The sequence below is a fragment of the Benincasa hispida genome, chromosome 10 (genome assembly GCF_027475165.1).
Source record: "Benincasa hispida cultivar pf3 chromosome 10, pf3_genome.v1.1, whole genome shotgun sequence".
Classification (NCBI taxonomy): Eukaryota; Viridiplantae; Streptophyta; class Magnoliopsida; order Cucurbitales; family Cucurbitaceae; genus Benincasa; species Benincasa hispida.
In genome coordinates this window covers 30,906,555-30,926,701 of record NC_143487.1, presented here as the reverse complement: position 1 = coordinate 30,926,701, position 20,147 = coordinate 30,906,555, and the positions used below count along the sequence as shown (strand labels likewise).

Here is a 20,147-nt window from a genome sequence, read left to right as displayed (position 1 = left end):
ACTTAAGGCTTTTATGATCTGTATAAATTTGGATCTTTTCCCCATATAAGTAATGTCTCCATATCTTTAAGGCAAAGACTACGGCAGCTAACTCCAAGTCATGAACGGGATAATTTTATTCATAAGGTTTTAGTTGTCTTGAAGCATATGCTATTACCTTTCCGTGTTGCATCAATACACAACCAAGCCCCTTCTTCGATACGTCACTGTACACAGTTAAACCCCCTGATCCCTCAGGTATGGTGAGAATAGGTGTTGTGGTCAACTTTTCTTTTAGTTCCTGGAAGCTTTGCTCACATGCTTGGTTCCAAATATAAGGATTATTCTTCTTAGTAAGGTTAGTTAATGGTAATGTTATACTTGAGATGTTTTTCACAAATCGTCTATAATATCTTGCTAATCCAAGGAAGCTTCGCACCTCGCTGACTTGTTATTGGGCGAGGCCAGTTGATAACCGTTTCAATCTTAGCAGGATCCACTGAGATTCCTTCTTGCTTTTCAATATTCCCTAGGTAGGCAACTTATCACACCCAAAACTCACACTTGGAGAATTTGGCATACAACTTTTCATTTCTTAATATGGAAAGAACGTCCCTAAGATATTTTTCTTTCATGTTCTGCCTCTGACTTGGAGTAGACTAAAATATCATCTATAAATACGATCACAAAGTTATCAAAATGGTCCTTAAAAATTCTATTCATCAAGTCCATGAAGGCTATGGGGGCATTCGTTAATCCAAAGGGCATCACCGTAAATTCATAATGCCCATATCTTGTTCGAAAAACAGTCTTGGGTATATCCGACTCCTTGATTTGTAGTTGATGATACCAGATCGTAAGTCTATTTTGGAGAATATTGAGGCTCCTTGTAATTGGTCAAATAGGTCATCAATGCGTGGGAGTGGATACTTATTCTTTATTGTCAACTTATTCAACTCCTGATAATCTATACATAAACGCATTGATCCATCCTTTTTCCTAACAAATAAAACAGGTGCTCCCTATAGAGACACGCTAGGGCGTATAAATCCTTTATCTAACAATTCATGTAATTGTATTTTGAGTTCTTTTAATTCCGCAGGTGCCATTCTATATGGTGCTTTAGATATTGGTTCAGCTCCGGGAATTAGATCTATACAAAATACTATTTCTCGATTCGGTGGTAAACCCGGTAGCTCTTCTAGGAATACATCTTCAAAATCTCTTATTATAGAAATGGCCTTAATTTCATCCTTTTGGTTTCGTAAATCTACTACACTTGCTAAATATGCCCAAGCTCTTTTCATTTGGCATGCATCCTTGTTCAGAAGTTGAGGTTTTGGCAGCAAGATCTACTTCCATGAGTAAGGCCGACTCGAGGGCAAGGGCATACTCTTTGTGTCGGAAAGCAGTAACAATGCCTCGAATGCCTTCTCTTAATCCTCAAATAAACTTTTCCACCTTTTTCTCTTCTGTGTCCACTAGTCGAGGGACAAAGTGGGACAAGCGATCAAATTTTCGTTCATACTTTGCCACCGACATGTTCTCTTGACGAAGATTAAGAAATTCCACTTCCTTTTGACATCTCACTGTCAAGGGGAAATACTTGTTGTAAAAAGCCTGATTGAATTGCTGCCATGAGACTATACCTTTGATTGTTCTTTGTGTGGATTCCCACCAGAACTTTGCATCGCCTCTTAACATGAAGGTGGCACAATTTACTTTCTGTTCTTCTGGGATGTTCATATGGCGGAAAATAGTTCTATTTCTATCCAATTCAATGTTATAGTTGGATGCACGGATGATTCGTCAAATATTGAAGGATGGAACGTCCTGTATTCTCAAAATCATTTTTTTAACTCATACCTATGTTTACTAAATTATTTACTAAATTACTTGTTTCGAAAATTCCACTTACCAGTGTATTTGGCATGGTTGTGGGCATCACTTAACAGGCCAAACCATCAAACACCACGACTCTTCTAATGCAATAAAGCCTATTTGGCCCAAACGCTCTGATACCAAACTGTAACGACCGGATCCTTACACATTATGATCCGACCGCTACGACATTCATACCTAGACTTTTCTATCATGAGATGAGTTTTGGTGAAAATTTCAAAGAACATATCTAAATTTTATTAATTAGATAGAAAAACTATATAAAAAGTATATTTATCAAAACACCAGGATCCATAAAATATTAGCGTGGTGGTACAAAATGCATGTGCCTATAATAGCGAGTTTGATGGTTGGCCATTTAAGTGACATCCAATTCTGTCATCTACGCTGTGTCCTTACCTACAAAGTCTGTAAAAATATAGGATGAGTATATAATATACCCAGTAAGTAGTTCTCACGTAGGGTAGTGACCAAATGCATAATTACAAGCAACATGTCATGAAAACATATGGTTGGGACTGAAAACGTATAATAACATGTGGTGGTTGGTTATGCTTCCAACATAAATCTCTCCGCCCTGATAAGAAGATGAGGACCTAAGTTAAAACTAACCCATCTGATGATTAGCGGGTCATGCAGTCAGTAGGGCCAGAGTCACATCCAACATCAACCATTAGCATAAACGTAATATTGGACTAGAGGGGTGCAACCTTACATACCCTGTTAGTCCCTAGCATAAACATAACGTAAGATTAAGCCTGGAAGGGTGCAACCATAGCCCTACCAGCCCTGGAAGCATAAATTTCTCCGCCCTAATAGGAAAATGAGAACTTAAGCGAAAACTAACCCATCTGATGATTAGCGGGTCATGCAGTCAGTAGGGCCAGAGTCACATCCAACATCAACCATTAACATAAACGTAAGATTAGACTGGAAGCATAACTTACACGTAATGAAAACTTGATTTCAACGTAATCGTGAACAAACATAATGCATGGGTGACTTCTCAGTGTGACATCATCGTACGGGTGACTTATTTAAAATTACTTAGGGATTCAGGATTCCTCTCAATAAGACACCTAATCTTGGCTAACGTTTGCCCTTACGTCATCATTCTTTGTTTGTATTTAATTTTAGGGTTTTTCTATTTATAATCTATAAGATTGTGGCCATATTCAATGCATAATCCACGCTTCTGTCCAAATCTTGCTCTCTTTGTTCTCAGAATCTCGCTCTCTCCAGCTTTCTCGCTGGTTTGGCTCTCGCGACTCTCGCTCCCGCTCACTGTCTCTCCAATCTCGCTAGTTTTCATGCATGGTTGCCTTCACTGCTTGTGGATTCCACTTCCTTTTTTTAACTCTTTCAAATTTTAAGAGTATATCGGCAATTAATTCAACTCTAATTCTTCCAATGAGCAGTGCCTAAACAAAAAGTTATTTACTGCCCGTTGTCTCCTGAATTAGCTAGCATCCAACTTCTAATTAATCCTCCCTGATTCTGCTCCTTATTCATTATTTTTAGATAATGAATAAATTTCATATTTTTCCCCTTCTAAATTTCCATCTCTTTAAATAAAATTTCGTCATGCTTAATATTTGACATTTAATTTCCTATATGCGTACAAATCTGGGTCATTACATAAATACTTTTTCATTGTATTTTGGTGCATGCATATTCTTATATATTTAAATACAAAAAATCAAACTAATATTTAAAAACAATAATAATAATAAGAAGAAGAAGAATAATGATAATAATAAAATAATAAAAATAATAATAATAATAAAAAGAAAATAGTATAACTCTAATTAAATCCTTTCCTTAACCCACTTTATACTATTTTATTCCTTTCCATTTTCCAAAAATAATTAATTCATGCCATAACCTTTCAAATTGAATAATTTTTTAATAAATTCCATGACAACACTTAAATAATCGCACTTATACTTTAAATTCAAAATTCCTAACATGCCCTTCAGCTAAAGACAATTACTGAAAAGGGAAAAGTTTTACATTATTAATAAATAAATAACAAGGTGTGAGATGTTATACAGCGTTTTAAAGAATATGTGCATTTGGTCTTTGTGGTTTCAATTTCCCCATTTTAGTCCCTCAGTTTTACAAAATAGGTTTAAATGGTCTTATTCTCTTTTTCTAAACCAATAAATAAATAAAAAGGTGTGGGATGTTACATTCTTCCCCCCTCAAAGAACTTTCGTCCTCGAAAGTTCATCCTTGAAAAAGCTCCAGGTACTAGGCCTTCATCTCATCCTCTCGCTCCAAGGTGGCTTCCCTGAACTTGTGGTTCTACCATAGAACTTTCACAAAATCAATTTCCCGATGGCGCAATGTCTTTACTTCTCTGGCAAGAATCTCTATGGGATTCTCCTCGTAGCTCAAGTTATCATTCAACTGTAAGGGCTCGTAGTCGACTACGGGGGATGGATCTGTCACATACTTCCTTAACATCGAAACATGGAATACATTATGAACTGAAGACAATGCTGGGGGCAAAGCCAAACGGTAAACTACGGGGCCAATTTACTCCAAGACCTCGAAAGGCCCAATGAACATCAGACTCAGAATCCCTTTCCTGCCAAACCTCATAATACCTTTCATGGGTGCCACTTTTAAGAACACTTTCACATCAGTCTCAAATTCCAAGTCCTTACGTCTTACATCGGCATAGCTTTTCTGTCTGCTCTGAGATTGTTGCATACGAGCCCTAATCTTCTGTAATGCCTCATTCGTGGTCTGCACCAATTCAGGTCCTAACAACTTCCTCTCACCAACCTCACCTTGGCATACTGGAGACTTGCAAATTTTTCCATATAGGGCCTCAAATGGCAATGTGCCAGTGGCAGGCTAATAGCTATTATTATATGCGAATTTCATTAAATACAGGTGAGAGTCCCAACTTTCTGAAAACTCTAGTGCACAAGCGCCCAACATATCTTCCAATATCTGATTCAGACGTTCTATTTGACCATCAGTCTATGGGTGAAAAAAATTGTACCAAAATCCAATCGAGTACCTAATGCTAAGTGAATACTCTTCAAAAAAACTAGATTCAAAACGAGGGTCATCGTTTGACATAGCTAAAACTAGTACCAAAAGAGGTGTAACAACCCCTTCCATAAATAACTATGAAACTTAAGATGTTGAAAATCACCAACACTTCTACACGACCGAGCTGAGAACTGTGAAAATGGTCATGAAGTTAAGAAAGTCTTATCCACTAAAAACATACATTTGAACTTACCATTTTGTCACTGGGAAAACTTTATATGTGCAGTGAAGAAATTGGTCATACTATATAATGTGTCATCTGAAGATACGTACCAGAATAAATCTAGTCAACTAAAAACTGCTTCTACTCTAGAAGCACCAACTGTAATGTCTTTCCTAGGGTTTACATGTCTTAGAATAACTCTGTCTAATTAAGTCTCACATTCATGAGAAACTCATCATGAGGCTCTATGTTGTCATGGGCTATAAAACTTGCTTGAGCCATCCTCATATTATTCTTTAGGCTTGAAACAATCACATATCATTACTTAGACCCCGCTGCGAAGGAGTCCGGAATTTCCCTTGAAAATGAGGTTTTGATGTCTCTGGATGCTAAAGCATAAGTCAATTGATAACACATTTTCATAACCTCGTAATAACCGTAATTGATCGTTTAAGTCATTTTTTTTTAACGATAAAACCTTCTTGATTCATAAGTCCTAGCTTGGATTACTCGTACTCCCTAAAGCTAGTTAACTCATTGCCCATGCAAGAGAACACATACTATCTTGTAATGCTCCAAACCCACTTTTAGTAACTTCTTACTATCAAACCAACTTTATTGCCAAGTCTATCCCTTATACCAATAGTTATATTGGAAGGTCCAATTTACTTACTTTTGTGCATATACCATTATTGTCTACCTCGAATTGGATTATTTTCTTTTCTCAATCAAATTGATGTTCTTGCTAGTTCATGTTTCCAACACTTGCACATAAAGTCAAAATCCCTTAAATCTTACTGATGCCCTTAATGATTTACGTCTTAATTAATGAAGCCTCAACATACCATGTCAATAGTTCTCGATCATCTACTGTTACTAGTAACTCCATTTTAACTTATCCCTTCTTAACCTTCTATTTCGGTAACAGATTCTTGTGTTAAAACAAAGTTCCATACCAATCACCTACCTAATCTATCTTTCCATCTAACACATATTGTCCTAAAGTTCCACATGATAATGAGGTATTCTTCTGTTACACCAAAACAAATACCTTGTAACCCCTCTTATCAAGCCTTCAAACCATATTTAACTAGGAGTTTCAAACACATTAAATTCCTTTCTCTTTCCAAAATGTAAACTTCCTTGGATACTTCTCTCTCCTTTACACTTATCTTTGATAAAACCACTAAATTCAAGACACCCTTTTTTTTTTCCACTGTCTAATTGGAACATAATCTCTTTACTAAATTATATTTTACTTAACTCCTCCATAAATCTTATATCTCTCACTAAGAATTTCCATCTTGTAGAATTCTCCTTTGCCAATTTTCATGCTTTTAGACTCTGAAAGACTTTTGTTTGTTCAAATTTGCCCAACTTGGATCTCCTCATCACAATAACGCTATGAATTTAATCTAGGTACTCTAAAATAATCCTTCAACCAAACAAATAACACCTTGCTTTTGTCCCCTTTAAGTCCAAACTCATGCCTAACTATTTTGACTTTCTTTAATGATATCAACTTAGCTAGATATTCCAAAAGAATTCTTCATATTATCATATATACTTTGCCTACTCTATCAAGTCATAGTATTACCCAAATTATTATGACTTATGAATCCTTTCTAAATTCTTCTCGAAATGTTGGGTTCTTAATACCTCAAAACCTTCAATAAATTTATAGAGTCTTTTTCTTTTCCTCCTTATTCATAAAACAACTTTTAACCTTATACTTGAGTACTGGCCTGTGGATTTATGCTGCCACCGATTGCACTATCCAACACAAAAACATAACATTAGTCCTTGATCAATTCTTGTCTCGACAATTTTATTCATTGGCTTAAACATTTAAATACCTTCATTCCTAAATTGTCATAACTCTACGTAGTTTCATCAACCTTTAGCATCTCTGAACCGAGGCGTATGTTTGTTAGTTCAACATAATTTCCATGAGATTAACTAGTACCGAGTGACCTCATAATTTACTCTATTTTACTTTTCTCCTTTTGTAGTTTCATACCTGATAATCCTCTTATAATAACTTCTAACGAGTCACTGACATAGCATTAAAACATAACTGGTGCATTTAAGCCAAACAAATATTTTAATGTACAACTATCATAAAACTTGTAATTGATAAGACGTACCTGGCGATGACAAGGAATCCAGTCATGGGCCACAGGGACAGTCTAGACTTACATAGTAAGTTAGTCTAATGAACTCAAAACGTGGGCACTGATACCAACTGTAACAACCCGACCCTCTAGGACTTAGGTAAGGCCGTTACTAAAATAAATGCATGCAAAGAATTTAAAATGATGCTCAGTTATTTGAAATAAATCCTAATTAAAACAAGAGAAGTTCAAAAGACATTTATTAAATGCAATTGTTAAAAAAAAAAATTAATAAGGTACCCATAAATCATAAAGGTTAATAAATACATATGAAAAACAATTCTTAATAATAAGTTCCAAACATCAAAACTAAACATTAAGAGAAACATGAAAAGAACTCTAAATCTCATGATGCGGAAGCGTAAAAACTAGTCCCAGTGGCTCGATCATGAATTCCGCTGCGCCATCGCCAGTGTATCTCTACCTTTACCTGAAACATCAACACAAGAAAGAATGAGTATAAAGTACTCAGTAAGTAGCCCCACCACTGGGGTCAGGCTAGGCATCTATGTCCTTTAGATACCCGCATATGGCACATAAATACATGTAACAGATGAGAGACTGAGTCCTATCCTATTGTAGTTAAGTATGCTCACAAAACTGGTGAATCCCGAAGGAAACACAAAATTGGTGAATCCCGGAGGAAACACAAATTTGGTGAATCCCAAAGGAAACACAAAACTGGTGAATCCCGAAGGAAACACAAAACTGGTGAATCCCGAAGGAAATACAAACTGGTGAATCCCGAAGGAATCACAAACTGGTGAATCCCGAAGGAAACACAAAACTGGTGAATCCCAAAGGAAACACAAACTGGTGAATCTTGAAGGATACACAAACTGGTGAATCTTTAAGGATACACAAACTAGTGAATCCCGAAGGAAACACAAACTGGTGAATCCTGAAGGCAACACAAACTAGTGAGCATCTAACTAATCAATAGGATATTCACAGTCTTAACGTGCTATGATTCAACATTGTACAGTTCTAAAACATACATAAAAATCCTTGATACCATGGCTTCATCACATACACATATTTCTTAATAACATATTATACATCATCCATGTATAACTTATATCATAAATCCACAACATGCAAGTATGCCTCAACACCAGCAAATTAGAAATCGACATATGAAAACACATACTATCACATACTAACGATCAAGCACTTTGGTATGTATGTAAACAAATTAGAATTCATGCCAGAACATACTTTAATTCAGGTCATACTGTCAATCAACATGCTAACATTTACCATAACATACACTTATCATGCTAGCATACAACTAAAGCCTGGCCCGTGGGCAGTTCCAGTAGTAAGATTACTTTCCTCGAAGTCAAGTTCAGATATTAATCCAAACTAATGCTCTTCAACAAAATAAACCTTGAATTAAGTCCCCTAATACAGACATAATACTAATTTTAAATTCTTGGAACCAAGATCCATACATACGAATTAAATTTTGGGATCACGAATGAACTTACCCAACGAAACTTGATCAACCAACACTCGCGAGATTTCGACTCAAAAGTTCCTCTTAGCAGATTTTAGAACCCAAAGGACGACGACTTGGAACCTTCGAGAAACTAATACCAAAATCTTCATCAGTCCGACAACCAAAAGGTGCCTAACAATCAACAACAAGGGTCACAACGCTTACCAAAAATACTTGTCGAACGAACTCGAATCCACTAAACAGCATGCTGTGCACTCCGAAGTACTCCAAACTTGGATCTGGATTCCAAATATAGAGATAACAAATTTTTAACCTAAAAGCCAAATGGGTAATCAAACTAGATCAACCAAAATCTTGCCAAAAAATAATCAATCGCTTACTCAAAACACAAGTCTAGTGGTGTAGGCAGGTCCTGGCGACGAACAGGGTTGGCGGCGCTGGAAGAAGCTGCCAGTGATGCGGTGGGCGGTGGAGGAGAGACTCGGCTTGGATTTGGGTAGAGGAAGATGTCAGCGGCTCGAATCTGATCGGGCTGAGAGTGGCGGACGTACGGCGAAGGAGTCGGCTAGGCAGAAGCTTACACGGCGATCGGCGGTGGAGACCAGCTTGGGCTCGGGCGACAACAGTCTGGAGAGTTGGGTGACTAGCGGCGTGTCTGACCGGCGGGATCTGGCCAGCCGAAACCCACGAACGGTGGCGATAGAACTGCTGAGAGGCGCGGCGCAGTGAGGCCCCGTGGAAGCAGAAAACGGAGGGGGGGCTCGCGTGACGGAGAAGGGGGTGTCCCTTTTATTTAAAAATAATAATAATAATAATAAGAAGAATAATAATGATAATAATAAAATAATAAAAATAATAATAATAATAAAAGGAAAATAGTATAATTCTAATTAAATCCTTTCCTTAACCCACTTTATACTTTTTTATTCCTTTCCATTTTCCAAAAATAATTAATTCATGCCATAACCTTTCAAATTGAATAATTTTTTAATAAATTCCATGACAACACTTAAATAATCGCACTTATACTTTAAATTCAAAATTCCTAACATGCCCTTCAGCTAAAGACAATTACTGAAAAGGGAAAAGTTTTACATTATTAATAAATAAATAACAAGGTGTGAGATGTTACACAGCGTTTTAAAGAATATGTGCATTTGGTCTTTGTGGTTTCAATTTCCCCATTTTAGTCCCTCAGTTTTACAAAATAGGTTTAAATGGTCTTATTCTCTTTTTCTAAACCAATAAATAAATAAAAAGGTGTGGGATGTTACATTCTTCCCCCCTCAAAGAACTTTCGTCCTCGAAAGTTCATCCTTGAAAAAGCTCCAGGTACTAGGCCTTCATCTCATCCTCTCGCTCCAAGGTGGCTTCCCTGAACTTGTGGTTCTACCATAGAACTTTCACAAAAGCAATTTCCCGATGGCGCAATGTCTTTACTTCTCTGGCAAGAATCTCTATGGGATTCTCCTCGTAGCTCAAGTTATCATTCAACTGTAAGGGCTCGTAGTCGACTACGAGGGATGGATCTGTCACATACTTCCTTAACATCGAAACATGGAATACATTATGAACTGAAGACAATGCTGGGGGCAAAGCCAAACGGTAAACTACGGGGCCAATTTACTCCAAGACCTCGAAAGGCCCAATGAACATCAGACTCAGATTCCCTTTCCTGCCAAACCTCATAATACCTTTCATGGGTGCCACTTTTAAGAACACTTTCACATCAGTCTCAAATTCCAAGTCCTTACGTCTTACATCGGCATAGCTTTTCTGTCTGCTCTGAGATTGTTGCATACGAGCCCTAATCTTCTGTAATGCCTCATTCGTGGTCTGCACCAATTCAGGTCCTAACAACTTCCTCTCATCAACCTCACCTTGGCATACTGGAGACTTGCAACTTTTTCCATATAGGGCCTCAAATGGCAATGTGCCAGTGGCAGGCTGATAACTATTATTATATGCGAATTCCATTAAATACAGGTGAGAGTCCCAACTCCCTGAAAACTCTAGTGCACAAGCGCCCAACATATCTTCCAATATCTGATTCAGACGTTCTATTTGACCATCAGTCTATGGGTGAAAAAAATTGTACCAAAATCCAATCGAGTACCTAATGCTAAGTGAATACTCTTCAAAAAAACTAGATTCAAAACGAGGGTCATCGTTTGACATAGCTAAAACTAGTACCAAAAGAGGTGTAACAACCCCTTCCATAAATAACTATGAAACTTAAGATGTTGAAAATCACCAACACTTCTACACGACCGAGCTGAGAACTGTGAAAATGGTCATGAAGTTAAGAAAGTCTTATCCACTAAAAACATACATTTGAACTTACCATTTTGTCACTGGGAAAACTTTATATGTGCAGTGAAGAAATTGGTCATACTATATAATGTGTCATCTGAAGATACGTACCAGAATAAATCTAGTCAACTAAAAACTGCTTCTACTCTAGAAGCACCAACTGTAATGTCTTTCCTAGGGTTTACATGTCTTAGAATAACTCTGTCTAATTAAGTCTCACATTCATGAGAAACTCATCATGAGGCTCTATGTTGTCATGGGCTATAAAACTTGCTTGAGCCATCCTCATATTATTCTTTAGGCTTGAAACAATCACATATCATTACTTAGACCCCGCTGCGAAGGAGTCCGGAATTTCCCTTGAAAATGAGGTTTTGATGTCTCTGGATGCTAAAGCATAAGTCAATTGATAACACATTTTCATAACCTCGTAATAACCGTAATTGATCGTTTAAGTCATTTTTTTTTAACGATAAAACCTTCTTGATTCATAAGTCCTAGCTTGGATTACTCGTACTCCCTAAAGCTAGTTAACTCATTGCCCATGCAAGAGAACACATACTATCTTGTAATGCTCCAAACCCACTTTTAGTAACTTCTTACTATCAAACCAACTTTATTGCCAAGTCTATCCCTTATACCAATAGTTATATTGGAAGGTCCAATTTACTTACTTTTGTGCATATACCATTATTGTCTACCTCGAATTGGATTATTTTCTTTTCTCAATCAAATTGATGTTCTTGCTAGTTCATGTTTCCAACACTTGCACATAAAGTCAAAATCCCTTAAATCTTACTGATGCCCTTAATGATTTACGTCTTAATTAATGAAGCCTCAACATACCATGTCAATAGTTCTCGATCATCTACTGTTACTAGTAACTCCATTTTAACTTATCCCTTCTCAACCTTCTATTTCGGTAACAGATTCTTGTGTTAAAACAAAGTTCCATACCAATCACCTACCTAATCTATCTTTCCATCTAACACATATTGTCCTAAAGTTCCACATAATAATGAGGTATTCTTCTTTTACACCAAAACAAATATCTTGTAACCCCTCTTATCAAGCCTTCAAACCATATTTAACTACGAGTTTCAAACACATTAAATTCCTTTCTCTTTCCAAAAAGTAAACTTCCTTGGATACTTCTCTCTCCTTTACACTTATCTTTGATAAAACCACTAAATTCAAGACACCCTTTTTTTTTCCACTGTCCAATTGGAACATAATCTCTTTACTAAATTATATTTTACTTAACTCCTCCATAAAGCTTATATCTCTCACTAAGAATTTCCATCTTGTAGAATTCTCCTTTGCCAATTTTCATGCTTTTAGACTCCGAAAGACTTTTGTTTGTTCAAATTTGCTCAACTTGGATCTCCTCATCACAATAACACTATGAATTTAATCTAGGTACTCTAAAATAATCCTTCAACCAAACAAATAACACCTTGCTTTTGTCCCCTTTAAGTCCAAACTCATGCCTAACTATTTTGACTTTCTTTAATGATATCAACTTAGCTAGATATTCCAAAAGAATTCTTCATATTATCATATATACTTTGCCTACTCTATCAAGTCATAGTATTACCCAAATTATTATGACTTATGAATCCTTTCTAAATTCTTCTCGAAATGTTGGGTTCTTAATACCTCAAAACCTTCAATAAATTTATAGAGTCTTTTTCTTTTCCTCCTTATTCATAAAACAACTTTTAACCTTATACTTGAGTACTGGCCTGTGGATTTATGCTGCCACCGATTGCACTATCCAACACAAAAACATAACATTAGTCCTTGATCAATTCTTGTCTCGACAATTTTATTCATTGGCTTAAACATTTAAATACCTTCATTCCTAAATTGTCATAACTCTACGTAGTTTCATCAACCTTTAGCATCTCTGAACCGAGGCGTATGTTTGTTAGTTCAACATAATTTCCATGAGATTAACTAGTACCGAGTGACCTCATAATTTACTCTATTTTACTTTTCTCCTTTTGTAGTTTCATACCTGATAATCCTCTTATAATAACTTCTAACGAGTCACTGACATAGCATTAAAACATAACTGGTGCATTTAAGCCAAACAAATATTTTAATGTACAACTATCATAAAACTTGTAATTGATAAGACGTACCTGGCGATGACAAGGAATCCAGTCATGGGCCACAGGGACAGTCTAGACTTACATAGTAAGTTAGTCTAACGAACTCAAAACGTGGGCACTGATACCAACTGTAACAACCCGACCCTCTAGGACTTAGGTAAGGCCGTTACTAAAATAAATGCATGCAAAGAATTTAAAATGATGCTCAGTTATTTGAAATAAATCCTAATTAAAACAAGAGAAGTTCAAAAGACATTTATTAAATGCAATTGTTAAAAAAAAAATTAATAAGGTACCCATAAATCATAAAGGTTAATAAATACATATGAAAAACAATTCTTAATAATAAGTTCCAAACATCAAAACTAAACATTAAGAGAAACATGAAAAGAACTCTAAATCTCATGATGCGGAAGCGTAAAAACTAGTCCCAGTGGCTCGATCATGAATTCCGCTGCGCCATCGCCAGTGTATCTCTACCTTTACCTGAAACATCAACACAAGAAAGAATGAGTATAAAGTACTCAGTAAGTAGCCCCATCACTGGGGTCAGGCTAGGCATCTATGTCCTTTAGATACCCGCATATGGCACATAAATACATGTAACAGATGAGAGACTGAGTCCTATCCTATTGTAGTTAAGTATGCTCACAAAACTGGTGAATCCCGAAGGAAACACAAAATTGGTGAATCCCGGAGGAAACACAAATTTGGTGAATCCCAAAGGAAACACAAAACTGGTGAATCCCGAAGGAAACACAAAACTGGTGAATCCCGAAGGAAACACAAACTAGTGAATCCCGAAGGAATCACAAACTGGTGAATCCCGAAGGAAACACAAAACTGGTGAATTCCAAAGGAAACACAAACTGGTGAATCTTGAAGGATACACAAACTGGTGAATCTTTAAGGATACACAAACTAGTGAATCCCGAAGGAAACACAAACTGGTGAATCCCGAAGGCAACACAAACTAGTGAGCATCTAACTAATCAATAGGATATTCACAGTCTTAACGTGCTATGATTCAACATTGTACAGTTCTAAAACATACATAAAAATCCTTGATACCATGGCTTCATCACATACACATATTTCTTAATAACATATTATACATCATCCATGTATAACTTATATCATAAATCCACAACATGCAAGTATGCCTCAACACCAGCAAATTAGAAATCGACATATGAAAACACATACTATCACATACTAACGATCAAGCACTTTGGTATGTATGTAAACAAATTAGAATTCATGCCAGAACATACTTTAATTCAGGTCATACTGTCAATCAACATGTTAACATTTACCATAACATACACTTATCATGCTAGCATACAACTAAAGCCTGGCCCGTGGGCAGTTCCAGTAGTAAGATTACTTTCCTCGAAGTCAAGTTCAGATATTAATCCAAACTAATGCTCTTCAACAAAATAAACCTTGAATTAAGTCCCCTAATACAGACATAATACTAATTTTAAATTCTTGGAACCAAGATCCATACATACGAATTAAATTTTGGGATCACGAATGAACTTACCCAACGAAACTTGATCAACCAACACTCGCGAGATTTCAACTCAAAAGTTCCTCTTAGCAGATTTTAGAACCCAAAGGACGACGACTTGGAACCTTCGAGAAACTAATACCAAAATCTTCATCAGTCCGACAACCAAAAGGTGCCTAACAATCAACAACAAGGGTCACAACGCTTACCAAAAATACTTGTCGAATGAACTCGAATCCACTAAACAGCATGTTGCGCACTCCGAAGTAACTTGGATCTAGATTCCAAATATAGAGATAACAAAATTTTAACCAAAATCCAAATGGGTAATCAAACTAGATCAACCAAAATCTTGCCAAACAATAATCAATCGTTTACTCAAAACACAAGTCTAGTGGTGTAAGCGGGTCCTGACGACGAATAGGGTTGGCAGCGCTGGAAGCAGCCGGCAGCGACGCGGTGGGCGGCGGAGGAGAGATTCGGCTCGGATCTGGTTGGAGGAGGACGTTGGCGGCTTGAATCTGGTCGGGCTGAGAGCGGCGAATGTGCGACGAAGAAGTCGGTTAAGCAGAAGTTTACACAACGAGCGGTGGTGGAGACCAGCATAGGATCGGGCCGCGCAGTCTAGAGAGCTGGGTGACTGGCGGCGTGTCTGACCGGCGGGATCTGGCCAGCCAGAACCCACGAATGGTGGCGATTGGACGGCTGAGAGGCACGGCGCAGTGAGGCGGCATGGAAGTAGAAAACGGAGGGGGGGGCTCGCGTGAGGGAGAAGGGGGAGTCCCTTTTATTTAAAAAATAATAATAAGAAGAAGAATAAGAATAATAATGATAATAATAAAATAATAAAAAAAATAATAATAAAAGAAAAATAGTATAACTCTAATTAAATCCTTTCCTTAACCCACTTTATACTATTTAATTCCTTTCCTTTTTCCAAAAATAATTAATTCATGCCATAACTTTTCAAATTGAATAATTTTTGAATAAATTCCATGACAACACTTAAATAATCGCACTTATACTTTAAATTCAAAATTCCTAACATGCCCTTCAGCTAAGGACAATTACTGAAAAGGGAAAAGTTTTACATTATTATTAAATAAATAAAAAGGTGTGGGATGTTACACAACGTTTTAAAGAATATGTGCATTTGGTCTTTGTGGTTTCAATTTCCCCATTTTAGTCCCTCAGTTTTACAAAATAGGTTTAAATGGTCTTATTCTCTTTTTCTAAACTAATTAGATATTTTTTTTGTATTATTTTCAAATTTATTATGACATTTAGAAATAAAAAAAAAAAATTCGCTTTCCTCTCTCTTCTCATCCACTCTCCACTCTTCTCTCTCCTCCCCTCCCCTTCTTCCACCATGGTTCCCAACTTCCTAGTTCCATCTCTTTTCTCCCTTCTCCAATGGACTCATTCCCTTTGGCCTTTCATTTTCTTTAATTCTTCAAACCTTCTAAACATTCATGAGATAGACCATGTTGTCAAGTAGAAAAAGATTAAACTTCTAACAAGTTTTAAGTTCCATTAGAATGTTTGTGCCCTTATTAATTATTTCAACACGCTACTGATCTTTTGAAGTATCAGATATGCACTTTATAGTTTTAAAATGATCAATGTTTGATACAAATGGAGATCTCGAAATTGTACAAACTCTTTGAAATGTTCATATAAAAACTTGCGATTTTATTTTCTTGTCCATGGCAATGGTACGGAATAAAAAACAAGTTCTCACCAAGTTGGTGTTATCAAATTCAATCGTGGTGGTTCATGAGATCTCCAAAATTCATTCCTTCTAGATCGACTTCTTGAAATAAACACTCTGCTATTGGAGAAAATGGATCAGTAAAGAAGGAAGAATGGTGAAGGGAGGGGAAGAGGGAGAGAAAAAGAAAAGAATCGTGGAGAGGGGAGGAGAGAGAAGACTGAGAAAGATGAGTGAATTGGAAGAGAGAGGAGAGAGGAAATATACTTTTATTTAAAAATTTCATATAAAAAATTAAAAGAATACAAAAAAATATCAAATTAATTTAGAAAATGAGAAAAAGAACATTTTAAACATATTTTATGAAACTGGGGCACTAAAATGGCCAAATTGAAACCTGAGGGATGAAATGCAAATATTGTTGAAAACTTACATACTAAAAAATTTTTTTTCCCATAAAAGTATTTTGAATTGATAATATACTTTTGATCATTAATGAAAAAAAGAGATGTCTTTCATTTGTGATTCGAAAACAATGATTGAAAATTATAAAAAGTTATGAAAGCTAAAATATAGTATGTATTTTTTTTTCTTAATATGTGATTAGCAATTAAATTTTTTAGTCTCTCTTTTTGAATTTTATAAAATAATTTTTCGGTTTCTTAAAACTTTTGGGGCGTTTGGATTTGTGTACGTTTTTATAAGTTGCGCGAATTCATTTAATTTAGTTACTAAGAACAAAAATGATGGTCATAAAGAAAACTCATAATCTAATATAAAAAATTTTCATTGATCAGAATTAAATTTCAAAGAAAAATCTTTCTTCTCACCATTAGATATATTTGTTGAAATAAATAGAATATGTATGTATGATGTGTGTATGTGTGCGTATATATGTGTATGTATATATATAATAGATGTGGAGTTAGCCGATGATTATTATGTTTGTATAGTATTCAAACATATTTAAAGCATGATAGTATAGCAAAATAGCGCATCTCTTTTATTATAAACAACATCATGCATATACTTCTTCTATATGTATAACTTCCTCAACTCAGTAAAAAAGCTTTGCTCAAACTTAGTCAAAAATTTTACATTTCACAAGGACACATTACTACATATATGTCTAAGAGTTGTGTCTTATCTGAAACTCTTTAATCTGAACTTGAACTCAAAATCTTCCTTTAGATAATTTTTAATCACTTCTACCAATAGCTTTAGGAGTATATTATCGGACTAAATGCATATCGTTGTGTCCTAAAAGAGCCCAGTAATTTTAAAGCAAAATGGCGCAACCCCGATGGTAAATTGTAAAAAATCAGTTGTTTCCGAAGATTTACACGACGCCTACTCTGACGTACACTCGATGGAAAAAGGATTTAAATTTGATGAAAAATAGCTAAAAATTAGTAACATGAAAATCCAAGAGGATGAACTTTTTGGGAGATTCAGAAATGAGAATTAGTTCCACGACACCTAATCTTTGTACTCTATCTTCTCATAACAAAATTAGAGATATTCATAAATGAGAATTAGTTCCATGAATTAATGCTCGAATCCCCTAAATAATCAAAACATTTTTAGAAATTCTTTTTGAAAATGGTTACAAAACAATAAACTTTTTGATAAAAAAAAATAAAGTGGTATATTAAAAACTTTTTCTTTTTTCGCACGAGCAAAGTTACTCGAGCCTTGTAAGATACAAGTAATAAAAAAATTCTGAATTTTGTCTTTTGTTTAAGAATATACCTTTGTTCTTCCGAAAAATTTTAGAAGTACATTAAGCTCTAAAATTGTTTCAAAAAATATTATTGGGGTAGACACTTTTAGGAATGGAAAAAAAAAAATAGATCCTAAGTTACTGCAAAAACTACGGAGAACGAGAATAATAATAGAACACTAAGATATTGTTCCAACTCACTATCTCAATCATTTGAAGTCACTCCCACACGGTCATTCCAACTCCCAATTTTTCATCCAACACTTCAAAAGATTTATACTGCAATGGATATATTTTTCGTGAAGATTGAGAAATAAATTAACCATGCAAGAATTTGACTACATTAGAATCATCCATCAATTAAATAAGTGAAAATCATCCATTAATTTGAGAATATTAGAATTTAGGAAGAATTCTTCACCTAAGAAGAAGAGAAAAGACTACAATTTATCACATATTTCATAGGATAGACCTTTGATAAAGGAATTTTTTTCAAGAAAAAAATTACACATTTTTCCTCGAGATTGAATCTTGAACTCCCAACGATTTTGATCTCTCGTCGTAATAATGCTATAAAATAGGATTCTGAAATATTTCTAAATTCCTCTTTAGGAAATTTTGAGAAAAATGTGAAAGAAAACAAACTTTTAAGGAAAAGGATTAAAACTTTTCTTAAACCATGGTTATCAGGAATACATCTTAATGATTTGAAATAAACTTGAAAATGTGGAACATATTAGAAAAATATTACTAAAACCAAACAAAATCGATCTCAAACCAAAAGAATAATCCCTTTTGTGTTTTCTTTTCTTTTCCTTTTTTTTTTTCTTTTTTCCTTTTTTTTCCTTTTTTGTTTTGGATGAAGAGCGAATCTAACAAAGGTTTGGAGATGAAAATAAAAATGATGAAAAAATAACTCTCTTGAATAGTGGATACACAAATCTAATTTCACAAACTTTGTAAGAACAATCCTTACAAGTAAAAACTTTATAATGGCTATGAAAAATAGCAAAAAGTTGAAGCTAAAAAGTTATTGTTATTTGTGCCTTAACCCTAATAATTGATTAGTTTATGAATATAATTCTTAAACATCGAATATTAAATTATCCATCAATAGTTGAAATCCATGTTTATTATTCTAACTTTCTTTGAATCATAAGGACAAAATTTACGATTTAATTAACCTACAAAAATCAATTTAAATTTACAAATTATAGAATCTCCCACGAACAATGGAATTTGTTTCACGTTTTCTATTTTTAATAGAACATTAAATTAAAGCTTTGTAGATCCAAATAAGTATATTGATACATATTATTTTTAACATAGAGTTTCATTTTCCAAAATTGAATCGAATTACTTAATTGAGAGCTTAAAATATTCTCAAGGTAAAGTAATTAGGAAAATTAATGAAAGTTTCCTTGAAATATTAGAGAAGATTTTGTATATTTAGCCTAAAAAAGAAATAAAATTTCCGTCCATAAAATTTTAAAGTCATGAATTGCAGAATAAAGAAAATATCATTAAACATGATCATAATTTCAAGCATTTGTTGTTTTTAAGATTTACAAATATTCTATGTATTGTGTAGAGAAAATGGTTATGTTTAACTCTTATTGCATGATTAATAGCATTAACAAGAATAATGTGGGTGTTTCAAATAATTTTAAGAGTTACAACAACAAAGCACGTGTCCATCTTCAGGGATGCAATTTCCATTTCCAAGTCTTCGCCGAATGCACAAACTTTGGCATTGTTCATTTTGAGAAGCACTGGTGTCTAAGCAAGTTGAATCACATACTAATGGCTGAGAATGTCCTACCTTCACTTCCGCATCTACGTTAAATACAAATAAATGTTAGATTTTCATTCAATTGTGATTATAAGTTGATTATGTGACAAACTATTTATTTGAGATAAATAATTGTAATTTTTTGTTTTTGTTTTTTTATGGGTAATGCGAGTGAGTATCACTAAAATAATGTAGTCTATGATACATCTATGTACTTCACTTAGATATA

The 20,147-nt window shown here is 34.9% G+C and overlaps 1 protein-coding gene across 1 annotated transcript; it reads right to left on the bottom strand.

The window, feature by feature from the left end:
• Positions 1–10,138: 10,138 nt before the first annotated feature.
• LOC150033259 (uncharacterized) lies at positions 10,139–10,726 on the bottom strand. Its single transcript, XM_090306347.1, has 2 exons — positions 10,470–10,726; positions 10,139–10,292 (listed from the first exon to the last, which is right to left on the bottom strand). The coding sequence occupies exons 1-2, from the start codon at positions 10,724–10,726 to the stop codon at positions 10,139–10,141; spliced, it is 411 nt and encodes a 136-aa protein (XP_090162473.1).
• Between the last annotated feature and the right edge of the window lie 9,421 nt (positions 10,727–20,147).